The sequence below is a fragment of the Sminthopsis crassicaudata genome, chromosome 5 (genome assembly GCF_048593235.1).
Source record: "Sminthopsis crassicaudata isolate SCR6 chromosome 5, ASM4859323v1, whole genome shotgun sequence".
Classification (NCBI taxonomy): domain Eukaryota; kingdom Metazoa; phylum Chordata; class Mammalia; order Dasyuromorphia; family Dasyuridae; genus Sminthopsis; species Sminthopsis crassicaudata.
The window spans coordinates 102,257,161-102,271,685 of record NC_133621.1 but is presented as its reverse complement, the minus strand read 5'-3'; the positions used below and the strand labels follow the sequence as shown (position 1 = coordinate 102,271,685).

The window sequence follows — 14,525 nt, the reverse complement described above, 5'->3', positions numbered from 1 at the left end:
CTCTGACAAGAAGATCCCCCTTGTCAGCTCCGGCCCCGTTTCTGCCTCGGTCCCCATCACTTATTCCCCCTAACCTCTTCCCCATGTCCCCTCCCCCACTCTTCCATACCAGGCCCGCTTCAATCTGGGCCCCCTTCCAGGTGGGCTTTGCTTGAAGCTGCATTTGTTAAAGATACATTAGAACCCTTGTTCTTCCTTTACAGAAAGAACTCGGGTTCTAGGAGTTGGAGGCGCAAGAGACCCCGGACCTCCGGCATTAAGTCCATCGCTTTCAGCATTACATAACGTTTTCAGACTCCAGGACCAAACCTTCACCCGCTGCGCTTAGAAGAGGCTTCCTTTAAACGTACTTTGCTGGCACATCCAAAGTTCTGGCCCCTTCCCACACGCGTTCCACCTCCACACATCTCTTACACAAATGGGCCCATGCGGTAACCCGCCCGCTCCGGGGCTCAGCTTCCCCGCGCGTAACATGGCTGAAGGGCTCGGTCCCGACCTCTAACGGTCCACCTCGGCAGCCGCGGCCCCATTTTGTGGGTTTTCAGGACAATAACTGGGATTTGTTTAGCGCTCTGGGTTCCAAAGCTCCTTTTCACGCCTTCTCTCTCCACCCTCCCAGCCCGGAGGGGCAGGTGCCATCCGCAGTCGGACGGGGGGCCCATCCTCACGTATCACACCTCCTCCCACCAAAGCCGATTAAACACGCTGAAAGGTCCCAATTACGCAAGCTCGGACTCTAACAAAGGTCCTGGGGGGGGGGGGGGGGGTAGGAAGTGGGAGGGGCGGGGACCGGTCTGAGGGCTGGGAGGGCGCCCGGAGATCTTCCTTTCACAGCCCGGCCCCTTCCCTCCTCGCTCGCTCCACCTGCCAGGGCCCGAGGTCGCGTGGCCAGGGTCACGGGCCACTTTTCTTAGGGGGCCCGCGGCGCCCAAGGAGGAGACGCTTAGTGGGTGCGGGTCCCAGGGCCGATTTAACCGAGGCGGAGGGAGAGTTGAAGCTGGTGTGCGGAGGGCGCGCGATCAACGCGGCCTCGGGCCTCGATTTGCCCGTTTGGGCCGAACTTGTCTCACGGGATGACCCTAAGCGCTAACGTCTCTAAAGCTACTCCCTGGGTCCCCCCGATGAAGACGGACAGCAAAAGCACTGGGGAAGTTTCGAGGCTCGCCGAAGAGAGCCCTAGTGAGGCATCCTTAATGCTCTCCGTAAAGGTACCTGTACAACTGACCGGGGTTCCCACGGCCGGGGCGGCGGACGCGCAGATGAGCGCGGGGCCGCGCCTAACCCCGTTCCCGCCCCTCCCCCTCCCCCCCCCGCCCGGATTCGCAGGCCCGGTGAGACCCTCACCCGATTTGGGAAAATTTGCATTTTCCGTAGAGGAAGAACTTGCAGAGGTGCAGCTGCCCGCAGAGCCCGTCGCAGGACGTCGAGTACGCGGGGCACAGCCTCACGCCGCTAGCGGCTACCAGCTCCCGCACCTCCCGGCTCCGCGGCTCGCCCCCTCCGGCTGCCTCTCCGCCGGGCCTCGCGCGGGTCCTCAGCACGAAGCGCCGGGGCGCCACTTTGCGCAGGGTCTTCTCCAGGACATCCTCGCTCACGCCGCCCACGAACCGCCGCGCCAGCTCCCCCACCTCCAGGCTGCCCCCGGCCGCGCACAGCTCCCTGGTGGCCCAGCTACTCAGGGCTTTCTGGGCCATGGCCGGCCTCCCTGGGCTCCCTGCTTAAGCCGCCGCAGACCCCCAGCCGCAGCGCGCCCCACCCCACCTCGGTTTGCCTTTCTAGAGAAAAAGGAGCCTTCCGGAACCAGCTGGAGGAAGGAGGGGCCAGCTCCAAATCGAAACTGAATGCTGCCCCAGCCCAGGAGAAAACAAAACTTACCCCAAGTCCCGCCCCCGATTGATTTACCTCCTCTCCAAGCGAAGTTCCCCGGGCCTGCTAGTGGAAGCGGGAGCGCGAGGCAGCTGGGGCTTTAACCAAGGGATGCGGTTAAGTCAGTCAGCCAGCCAGCCAGCCGTTGTCTTTATTAGTATATAGTATACTGTGAATGAGACATTTGTTATTTTAGAATTGTGTTTTTCATGTATGATAACAGTGATTAACTATTGCACAATGTTTATTTCATCATTTCATGATGTATCTGATGTAGTACAAACCCCAATAGCGGAGAGATCCTAGTAGTTCTCAAAAACCCCCACTTCGGAAACATAGTTATTGGGAGTGCTGCGGCACAACTTTGGAGAAAGTTCATGAAAGAATCCGGGAGTTAGCCGTGATAGCTTCGTTTCACTAATCTGTCCCTTCAAGGACGTCTGGATCGTCATCCAAAACTCCTGGCTGCTGTCTTAGAGCTGGACCCAAACAACGAACACGTCTCAGCTGAAGAGAGGGGGGTCGTTTTTAACCCACACTACCAAACTTCGCACCAGTGACGCTAAACTTCAACCCCAAAATATCATTTAATCTACTCTCTTCTTTGTCCTGGACTCCCCAACTCCTTATAAATATACCTGTTTGATCAGTGGAGTTGTGAACACATCCAGCCATCCTGGAGAGCAGTTTGGAACTATGCTCAAAAAGTTATCAAACTGTGCATACCCATTGACCCAGCAGTGCTACTACTGGGCTTATATTCCAAAGAGATCTTAAAGGAGGGAAAGGGACCTGTATGTGCAAGAATGTTTGTGGCAGCCCTCTTTGTAGTGGCCAGAAATGGAAAATGAATGGATGCCCATCAGTTGGAAAATGTCTGAATAAATTGTGGTATATGAATGTTATGGAATATTATTGTTCTCTAAGAAACAACCAGCAGAATGTTTCAGAGGTTTGGAGAGACTTACAGAAACTGATGCAAAGTGAAATGAGTAGAACCAAGAGAACATTGTACACAGTAACAAGATTGTGATGATCAACTCTGAATGGACTCAACAATGAGGCAATTCAGGTCAATTTCAATAAACTTGTAAAGGAGAGAGTCATCTGTGTTAAGGACCATTCCTAAGCGAAGGGGTAGGTCAATTCTCCCAGAGCCTCCACAGCTGTGGATCATAACACTTGGAGTTGCAAAGCAGCCTTTGCTGATGCAGGTGTTCCTTGTGGATTGGGAATGAAATAAATTGGAGACAAGAGGGAAGACGAGGGAGGTCAGAGAAAGCAACTGCCTCTGTCTCCTTGTATCCTCCTCCTCCTCTCACATGAAGGGATCCATTCCACAGGTCTGAGTTAGACCTCCAGCAGTCACTGGCAGGTGGCTCCGGTGTCTCAATACATCTGCTTCCAGAGAGAGGACTCTAGGGATTGAATGTGGATCATAACATAGTATTTTCACTTTTTTGTTGTGGTTTGCTTGCTTTTTTTTTCCTCTTTTATTTTTTTCCTTTTTGATCTAATTTTTTCTTGTGCAGCATGATAAATGTGAAAATATGTATAGAAAAATAGCTCATGTTTGACATATATTGGATTGGTTGCTGGAGAAAGAGGATGGGAGAAAGGGAAAAGGATTTGGAATGCAAGGTTTTGCAAGGGTGAATGTTAAAAACTATTGTTGCATGTACTTTGAAAATAAAAAGCTATTAAATAAATTTATCTGCTTGCTCTTTGCCCTTTACTATCTTCCTCTCTTGGAATTTAGCCCACTTTAATTAGCATGACAATAATTTTAAAAATCTGCCTCTGACAGACTCTTTTTGGGACACCTGAGTCACTGGTTCAAAAAATTAATATGTTGGGGTCCCTCTGAACCCCAACATATCTAAATTATATTTTAAATTTTAATCTAAGTGCCTGTTAATATAGTAAGTGCTTTACACATATTTTCTCATTTTATCCCTACAACCACCCTAGGAGATAAATGCTATTATCCCCCAGTTTACTGATGAAACCAAGGCAGACAAATTGTGATTTGCCCACAATTACCCAAATGTCTTTGGGAACATTTGAACTCAAGTCTGACTCCAAGTCCACTGTGCCATCCAGCTGTCTCTTAATCATGTTATATTAGTAACAATTACGATATATCATTTAAATATTAAACAATACTTCAGTATATTCATGTAAAATCAGGATTTTACATCTTGGGATCTAGGATTTCATTAGCTATTTCCTTGAAAGTAAGGGGTGAGTGGGCAACTAGGTGGTACTGTGGATGGAATGCTGGGTCTGGAGTGGAGAAGGCCCATCCCCCAGGAGATCAAGTCTGTCCTCTGCCTCTCACCTTGGGCAAGTCACAACACTATTTGCTTCCCTTTTTCTTCTGTAAAATGAGCTGGAGAAGAAAATCACTTCCAGTACCTAGTTACCAAGAAAATTCCCAAAGGGGTCACAGACAGTCTGCTGAGTCAGAAAGGACTCAGCCACAAAGGGGGAATCAATCCTTTTAGAGGCTCTGTTGTCAGTGACTCACTTGTTCCCATCCCTGACTGTCAGTGCTGGGGGTGGCGTTACCCAGTCAATAGATTTTTGTCTCCTAGGCAAGTCACCTTCCAACCTACAACTTTCGTATCACTACCTATAAATTGTCACAGTATTGCTACCTTGGGGAGGAACTGACACTCAGGGAGCCAACCTCTTTTGCTGATGTTGCCATATCTGAATTGATTTTAAGTTACCTATAAAAGCTGGTCCCACCTTGAAGCCTTTGTTGATCTCCAATGATAAACCCCTAATCATGTTTCCACCTAGACATAATAAACTTTTAATTTTCTGTTCCAGTCTTGCCTCATTAATCAGGGTAAAAAGCCCAAAGATTTTCCTTTCAACATTATATAGTCTCCACAGCCAGGCTGCTGCTTCAATTGGATTTGATGTTTGAGGCTTAAAATTTAAAGTCTTTACTTTCTTGATAAGGTCTGATCAATTACTTTGAAAGTCTGATCCATTTTTACATTTAAAAATTTCTCTCCATTCTTTTTGAAGGTCTGCTCTATTAAAAAAATATATATATGAAGGTCTGCTCTATTAAAATTGATATATATATATATATATATATATATATATATATATATATTATCAGTTTTCCTCTCAGTATTTTTGTTACCTCAGTTAAAAATCTTCAAACAGCATGTATCTTAATGTTTTTTTCCCCTAATTATGATGTCCTTCTAATTCTTGGGGGACTATTCTGGATTGGTTTTCTTTTTTATTTTCAGTTTTCAGTGCAGCAGGTAATCACTGGGGAGATAGTCATCTAAATTACTATCTACATTCTCATCCTTATTACAATCCCTAGCACTAACCCTCATCATATCTTTAAACAAAAAACCCACTTCCTATTCTTATCCTAAATCTAAGCCTTCATTCTCTAGCCCTTTTTAGTTAACTAGAATCTAATCCTTATTCCAAAATGTGTATAAAATAAGTAAAACATAGAAGTCATAGCTTAATTAGTAATGATACTAAGACCAACTTTATGGTACTACTAAGCCAGTGGCTGCTGATCCCCAGTTGTCTGGGGAATTCCCGCAAATGGCCATGGAGGAAGATGGAATTGGCCTTATAGGAATAATTTTAAAAATTTAAAGAACATATATATTTAAAGAATAGCTTCTTAGTGGCTGCTGCTATCTTTGGGTTCACCAACTCCATTAAGAGTTGTAAACTGGAACACAATATAATCCCTTGTTGGTGCTTCTTACACTTCTGGAAGACCTGACTTAGAATCCAACTTCACACTTCCTAGTCATGTGATCCAAACCAAATCACTTGAGAACCTGAGTGCCTTAGTTTCCCTCAACTATAAAATGAGAATACCATCTACCTCACAGAATTGTGAAGAAAATCAAATGAAATATAGCACAGTACCTGACACAAAGTAGGTGCTTTATAAATGCTTATTAACCGTCCCTGAAATAACATGGAATATTATGAAGGCCATCTCATGATGTAAGACAAAGGTGAAGGAGACGGTGGTAGAAAGCTTCTGGTGATATGAGATGTCTTGAATCGGGGTCTCATTTTTTCCCCAGTAAACTACGAGGCAAGGCTCTTGGATGAGAGGGTTGAGGAGACATGGGAGGTTTAAAGAGGGATGAAAAGTCTGGAAGAATCACTGTGATGAATGAGATGATAGTTAAGGATTGCCTAGCAGCAGGATTGATTGTTGAAGTAATGTGAAAGTTATCTTCCTGACTCTAGACCCAGAGCTGTATCTATTGCATTAAACATCCTTAACCTTCCTACTTTACTTTGAAAAATCACCAAGTATCAGAATTTGTGGAATTTGGAGGTTTTTATCCAGTTCAAAAAATTTCTCTATCTTCCCATTCTCTTCATCTGATGATGGGTGTATAAATTGCAGTTATTTTAATGGTGGTCTTTTTACAAATAAAGCAACTGTTACAATAAGAGATGGCCAAATAGTCTCATAAATTAATGTTATTCTTTGTCTTTGGATTGTGCTTTTTTGTTGTTGTTGCTGCTCATGGATGATGAGCCCAAGAATTCATGAGTCTTTTTAGTACTTAGCTCCTTGAAAAACAAAGCCAATTTGTTCCTGGGTCTGCAATCAAAGCTTTTCCTGCCAGAGTTAAGGCTGTGCTGAGAGAATCCAGGAGCACCTTCATGTAGTAACAAGTCATTAAGTAGAATTTTGTGAAAGTTGTTCATTTTAAACAGTCTTCCTATAATGATTTTGTGAAGTTCATCAAAATTAATACAGATGTTTTGTTACTCTATAGGATTTATTTACAAAGTCACCAATTAATTTATGAAGTTTGTAGATTTCTTTCAGATTTCACAACCTGATAATATTCATACATACATTCATTTATTCATCTCATTCAACAAGGATTTAAGAAGCATCTTCTGTGTGCTAGGCACAGTGTTCATCAGTGAGAAAGATGAAATATTCCTTGGTTTCAAGGAGCCTATGTTCTATCTGGAGAAAACATGTACACAGAAAAATAGAAAATACAAAAAACAATTTCTAGGTAGCAGGCCACTAGCAAGTAATAGATTAGGCTAGATTTCATTTTTGAGGAGGTACTTGAATTAAACTTGAAAAAGATTAGGGATTCATAGAGATGAGGAAGTGAATTCCAGGTTTGAGGAACAGCTTGTGAAAAAGCATGTAAAAACTATGCTCAAGGAACTATAAAACCTGCATTCCTTTTGGCCTAGCATTATCACTACTAATCTGTATCTCAAAGAGAATTGTTTGTTTTAAAAAGGGAAAAGGACTTATGTAGAAAAATATTTATAGCAGCTCTTTTAGTGGTGGCAAAGAATTGGAAACTGAAATATCAACTGAGGAATGACTGAATAAATTGTAGTGGATTGTGATGGAATACCATTGTACTATAAAAAATAAGGAAAAATGCTTCAGAAAATCTTGAAAGATGAAATGGTGTGCAAAGTGAAATAAAAAAAAAAAACAGTTGACACTGAACACACTAACAGGAATATTGTACAATGATTAAGCAATGATCCAAGACAATTCTGAAGGACTTATGACAAAAAGTGCCAATCGTCTTCAGAGAAAGAATTGATGGGAGTCTGAATGCAGATTGAAGATAACTTTTTTGTTGTTGTTGCTTTATTTTTCCTGGTTGTGTTTAGAAACATATGTATGACTAAACACATATAACGTATATCAAATGCTTGCTTTCTCAATGAAAAGGAAGAGGAAAAAAGGAAACAATTTGGAACTAAAAATTAAAAAAAAAAAAAAAACCAAACCTGTTAATTGATTTTTCATTAACTTGGGGAATAAATTATTTTCAAAAAAGTGAAAAGGCATGGAAAAAGAGTGAACATGTATAGTGAGCAAAAGAAGATTAGTTTAACTAGAACTTGAGTGTACCAAGCAGAGTAATGAGCAAAACATGTGAAAGGCAGGATGGACCCAGAACATATATAGCTAGCTAAGGAAAGGAGTTTATAGTTGATCTTAGAAGTTTGTTTTTTTTTTCCCTCCAGAGAGACCAAAAACATCATGGTTTGATGGGTGATGTCTTGTTTGGCACATGAATTGGATTTGTGAGGCAGAGGTGCACAAAGCAGTCAGTCTCACTCTTGTGATCTTGACAAAAGTCAAGACAAATGATAGTGTCTGACTAAATGCTAAATGATAGTGTCTGACTAAATGCTAAGCAGACTGCTTCAGCTGCCTTCATAGCTGTTGGAACAAATTGTTTTTTTACCTCCATTCCCCTAGGGGAAGTTTTCACCCACTTGGAGTAGACACCTCCTAAACTCACCAGCACTCAGAGGGGTCTGTCAATTAATTACCCTCAACCTGTCTACCAAGACAATGGGGCCGTTGTACATGCTGAGTTTCTTGGAACCATAGGTGAAGTTTTGGGTGAAAGGTAAAGACCCAGAGGAGGATAGCAGCCCTGAAAAGGGCTTGGCAAGCCCTCACACCAGAGATCCTAATTCTCTCCAAATACTTCATATACCTCTAAAAGAAAAAGGCAAGTTCAAATGTGAAAATCCTTTAGCAGATGAGTTGAGAAGAGATCTGAGGACGAGAGAAGGGCATCACAACAACAATCTAGGTGGAGTGATAAGATTTGTACCTGGACAGTGGACAGGGCACAAAGAGATTTTGGAGGTAGTTATTAAGACTTTGCAACTAAATTACCCCAAGGACAAGTAAGGAATCAGATATAATAAGTTTTAAGCCTGAGCAAATTATGATGGTGACATCTTCAACAGAACTAAGAATTTGGAAAGTTGGGGTTTGGTAAGGTAAGAGTTTTTCTGGATATGAATTAGAGATGCCTATGAACCATCAAGTTCAAAATATCCAGTAGGGTATAATTGATGATGTGAGACTGGAGTTCAGGGAATATATTAGGGTTCTGGGAACTAAGAACCATAGATCTGGGAGTCATTTAAGATTATCATTAAACCCATAGGAATTATGAGGTCACCAAGATAGAATTAGTCAATGTCATACAAATGATAGATGCAGGATTATTTAGCTTAAATAGTTGAACTAGAACCTCTGGTGTGAGGGCTTGCCAAACCCTTTTTAGGGCTGCTATCCTCCTCTGGGTCTTTACCTTTTACATGGAAGAGGCTTATTTGCTAAGTTCCAGGAAACTGAACCAAAAAAGTCACCCATAAGTGGCAGGTAAAGAGAAGTACATTAAGGTTTAACAAAGGAAAATTCTCCTGATAAGGTTGTCCACAAGTAGCATGGGCTCCCAGCAGGATGACAACTCATTTTCAACCTAGATATACTACTTTAGGATTACACCAAGCCACCATTATCAGGTACTTTCAGAAAGCTTTTCAACTTTTTATATATTGTCTTCCATTAGATGGCAAGCTCCTTGGGAGCAGACTTGCCAGGAATACCTATTTAGGTATGGATTGGACTAGGTGAGTTCTGTCCCTTTCTATTCAGATTATGTATAATCATTAAACATACCATTCCCATTTATTATATATGTAATTTTCTCTTTATATTTTAATACTTGGTAGATTTCATGTATGCCATTAAAAGTTTATTACTTTAAAATTTAGAATTATTTTTCACTGAACACAACCAGTCCTCCATGTCCTTGATAATTTATTATGATAGACCCCACTATTAAATTTTTGTGACATATTTACATCCACTATGTATTTTTTCATTGTTCTTTAGTTCACAACTTTGATTATTGAAAGCCAAAGTATTGAAAGATATACTCCATATACAAAGCCGGATCAGAGTATTTATTCAGAGGAGTATTTGTAGAGAAAAGACAGACTTTTAAATCGGGGAGCAGCTTGTGATTATTGACAGTTGGCACACTTAGTTTTCTCTTATTTCTCTATCCTTCTGCAATGTCTGCCCCAGATTTCTATGTGTAGATGTAGATATATGAAATGTGTGTGTCTGTGCATGTGCATGCCTGTGTGTACACTCCCCCCCATAGCAGAGTAAACGTCTGTATTCAGCTCAATGTCATCACCTGGGCATTTGGGTTTATTCCATGGGTTAGCTAGCTAATCTCTCTATATAGCTCTTAGATGAGGCTTAATATTTTGAGATTTGATGAAAGCAGCAAGTCATCTACAAAACCCTCCGAGGAATTCTCTGATGGATGCAGGACACCTGAGAATCTTGAAACTAGTGGTGGGCAGGAGAAAGGGAAAAGACTTCAAGTAACTTAGGAGGAGGCCCACAGAGATTGATTTTCTCCAAATCACACATTAATAAATGGCCATACTGGAAATTGAATCCATTCTCTCTGTTCTACAAATCTGAATGCTGGTTCTTAAGACTTAAGTCCAGAACTGCACCAGACTAGCTCATAATTCTGGCAGACATGCAAGAGAATGGAAACTGCTTAAAAGAGTAGGGACTTTCTCCCCCTTCTCTCTCTCTCTCTTTTTAATCAATAGCAGCTAACAGATGACTTTGCCCACATATAAAATTAGTAAATGCTGAATACCTCTCATACATACCATGATCTTTCTGGTTCCATCCAGTCTTTGATCATAACTGAAACATAGAGAATACCTTGTTGTGGAGGAGCTTTTAACGCCATTTGATTCTATGAATCAAAATTTTTTTTCATTCATCAACATAGTATCATCTTGTATACTCATCCAGTAATGAGGAATTGTGGAAACTGAGGGAACCACATTAACTATATTGTGACTCAATTCTGGATCCAGCCTATTTCTCTTTCTACTCAATTATGGGTCTAGTCTAGTTCAATTTGTCTTGTGAGAAAACTTTATTTTAACCTTGCCCTATATGGCTAGGAAGCTGGACCACTGTTGTTTAGAAGTATTTAGGCTCTACTGACCAAATACTAAACCAGATACAAAGACTGATATAAGGTGTTCTCTCACAATTACACATCTCAAACAGCCCATAAATCTTTTATCATTATTGTTTCCTTATTTCTCTGACTGCATATACTTGTGAGAAGGGAGTAGGACACCTTTCTTTTTTATTTCAGACAACTGCACCTGTTTACTCTCTCCCTATCTTGGAAAGTCCCTAATCTTTTCTCTAATTAGAAATCAGATTACCTAATCTTGTATCATGGTTCATATGTCCTGTTTTCTTCTAGTTCATAAATGTGTATCCCCCTAGATTTGGGGGCCCAGTGTGAAGCTGAGGAGGCCCGGGTCCCAATTTGATACACAATTGGCATGAATTTCTTAATCAAAATTCTCAGAAGCCCAAACCATTATTTCCTCAGTTATTTCAGATTTCACCCATCACAAGAGAAGACACAATCTGCAACTAAAAATGTCATATAGAAGCTTGTTTCCTAAATATTCATGACTAGTGTTTATCCTCATAATCATTTCATTGAGTTTAGAAAGAAAGTATGTGAGTTATTTCTTTCCAGTAAGCTTTGACAGCTAAAACTGCATTAAGACTTTTGAGATAGCCTATAGTATCTAAGCTCCTCTTCTCCCCTTCCCCCCCCACCCCGGATTCTTTTGTAACCTTCTATTACTTAAGATAATTTTAAAAATTGATCTGTGTGCTTTTAAAAAGGTGTCATTTCTAACACAGGATTCTTCTGTGTATATTTGGTCAGTTTCAGCTGCTAAACTGAATTGATCCCCTATATCATTGGAGTCCAAGCTGGTCTAAAAGTGATGACTTTCGGTGTATACCCCAAAGACCTGATGAGACAAGTAATCCCTTCAACAAGATGAACAAATACTTTCCCTTCTGTCAAAAGGGTTTTCAGGACTTCACAAGGAATTGAAATCTGCCCTCATAACACTAGGGTTCTTCACATTCATGCCTTGGTTAACCTGTCAAAGAGAGGTTAACTCCTCTTACAGAGGTATATGTAAGCTTAGGGCAGTTATACCAGTTGAGATAATACCAGTAATAATATTACTGACAATAGGTAGGATTTACATAGTACCTATTAGGTACTAAGTTCTTTACAAATATTTCATCTGATCCTCACAACAATCCTCTGAGGGAGATAGAATTTATCTCTTCCCATTTTTCAGATAAAGAAACTGAGGAAAATAGAGGATACATGACTTGTCCAGGGTGACATAAAAGCTGTCAAGTATCTGAAGCCAGTTTAGGAGGATATAAGGCCTCGAACTCAAACCCAATGAGCCGCCTAAACTGACTAAAAACTATTACCCTTGCCTATAACTACACTGGATTTGCTCAGAGCATAAGGCCCCTGGCTGTGGTGTGCCACTCACCCAACTAGATGTGAACTGGACCATCCCAAAAGATCAGTACCAGAGGTGATGTCACACCACAGCACACTATGATGGTTAAAACAAAACAAAACAAAACAACAACAACAACAAAACCCCAACTTCCTTTTCCAATTGTTCTTCAGGTTTCTACTTCACACTGAAATCTCATTGGAGATCTCTCAAAGCATCTTTTGTAATTAATTGATCAAAAAATTTGCAAGTCCTTTACACCCATACTTAGGGTGCCAACAGCAATATTAAAGGATGACAAGGGTAAAGAATAAAAAGAAAAAGAGAAATGAAAATTAGGGAATTGAAGAGAAAGCAAAAATGGAGGTGGGGAAGAAGAGGAAAACAGTAAGGAGACAGAAAATGGGAGAAAACAGGAAAGCAGATTTGAAGAGGGCAAATGAGGTCCTCAAAGTGCTTGGACCATCAGTTATCTACTACAATTGGTTCTAATTTTTAGATAGATATTAATTGCCAATCTTCATTTCTAAAACTCATATTAATATTCATGGCTTTTCTAAGCTACTAGTCCTAGATGGCCAGATATCTAGAACTGAATAAAATAATTTATAATTCAATCTTCATTTAAACCTTAAGGATCTGTTGAGGACAATCTGTCTATAGGGATCTACATATGCTTCATACTTCCCCGCCTAAGAGCTATTTAATTAATTGAACTTTAGTAGCCAGACTAGGCCCAATTAAGGGTTCTATTAACATTTAGAAAATCATCTGGTAATTTTTTTAAAATCTTAATTTTCAATCCTCAGAAATATAAGATGCAGTATATTTATGGTCACTTCCCACAACCCCAAAGAATATTCTGAGTCGGGAGACAGTAAAGTGGCAGAGTCAGAATTGGAAATAGAATTCAGAATTTTTTTCTTCCAAAGACACAGTTTACAACAGCTTTCATCATTTATACTTTCAAACAAAATGAACAACAAAAAAATTACACTGGCGTGCTAAAATCAAAACAAAAAGTAATACCAATTTTAATCTCAGTATCTTAAAAGTACAGAAATTGGAAAGTATGAATACCAAATACAAATTTAAACAAGTCACTTGTCCTTCCCTATGACCAACATAAGCTACTTCAAAACTTACAAATTTAAAGTAAAATAGAAACAAAATAAATACTGTACATATACTTTCCCTGCCTGCAGGCAAAAGATGGGAAATACTGTTATGAATTGGAAAAAAAAAAAACAACAACAACAAAAACAAAAACGTTCTTCACACTTCAGCATCCCATTTCCCAGCCAAACACCCAAATGCAACCCAGTGTGTTTCTGTAACAAAAGGACACACCCTGTGCACACACACTGACAACCTATACAAATAGACAAGATACTACCCCCAGAGACACCCAAAGTAAGAAAGAATAGCAAGAGTCAACTTGGACCATAAAAATCATCGGGGAAGAAAAGGCAGTCAGGTTAGCAAAACATTACTACAAAACTAGTAAATACCATAGCCAACAACTGTCCCCTTTTAAAATTTCACAGATTAAAAAACAAAATATCACATCCCCCCTCCAAAATATCACCACAAAACCTGCTGAAGCACTGGCAAAGTCAAGTCATTTCACAGTAAATGTGAAAGTTTGTATTATATAATCTCTTAAAGTGAAGCTCTCCACTCTTGTTCCACAGCATGAAATTATTATGGCTTAATTCATATTAAAAGTAGAAAAGTCTTTTCCAAAGGAAATACAACTGCAAAGACACAGGTGCATTTCCCATGCGTGCTGTGACATCCCACCAAACTGCTGCAAGATTTGTGACACATTTCTCTCAGAACTTCTATTTGGGGGAAAATGAGATTGCAGCTTTTAATCCAGCCTCACCTTAAACTGTAAGGCTTTTAGTTTGGTTTAAGTTTCTTCTGAAAGATAAAACAGCTCTAGAGTTCATGTAATGAGTTACACTCGGGCCCCTGACTATATAATGTAGAAGTAATGTGTGAGTATCTTAAATAAATAAAGAAGGGTTAATCTTTAAAATTATTATTTTTAGAGAAGAAAAAATATTTCAGGCAAAGGGAGATAACTCCTTTAGTAGATATCAAATTTACTGCTAGGAGTTCCCCCATAAATGTTCTAGTCAAATATACCTTGAGTTAAGCTGAAACTTATGAAGAAAAGTGGCCAAAACAAAACCAGGAGGCCAAATTTACACCAAAAACCTCTCCTGGGAACTTCTTCCTGAAATAGCTGAGAAAAAAAAAAAAGGATGAATGGATGGGATATGACAAGTTGCATAGGTAAACTACTTGGAGGTCATCAAAGGCTACCTAGTAGCCAGGGTTTATTAGGAAAGTAGTGCAGAAGAAAAACTTGCTGGAAGATTCAGTGCTACTGGTTTCTAAGAGGTTTTACCCTCATTTTC

The 14,525-nt window shown here is 40.5% G+C and overlaps 1 protein-coding gene across 3 annotated transcripts in view; it reads right to left on the bottom strand.

Moving 5' to 3' along the window:
- Positions 1 to 1,998, bottom strand: part of PARP12 (poly(ADP-ribose) polymerase family member 12) — a 32,047-nt gene extending 30,049 nt beyond the window's left edge. Inside the window, exon 1 of one of the 3 annotated variants that reach the window (XM_074267765.1) lies at positions 1,903 to 1,998. Coding sequence is in view for 1 of the 3 variants with exons in the window: in XM_074267763.1 (XP_074123864.1) it covers positions 1,345 to 1,694 (350 nt within the window). In the remaining 2 variants the exon portion in view is untranslated. Of the gene's footprint in view, positions 1 to 1,344; positions 1,835 to 1,902 lie in introns of those variants that run through there. The other 2 variants (XM_074267763.1, XM_074267766.1) reach the window with 2 other exon arrangements.
- Positions 1,999 to 14,525: the final 12,527 nt, after the last annotated feature.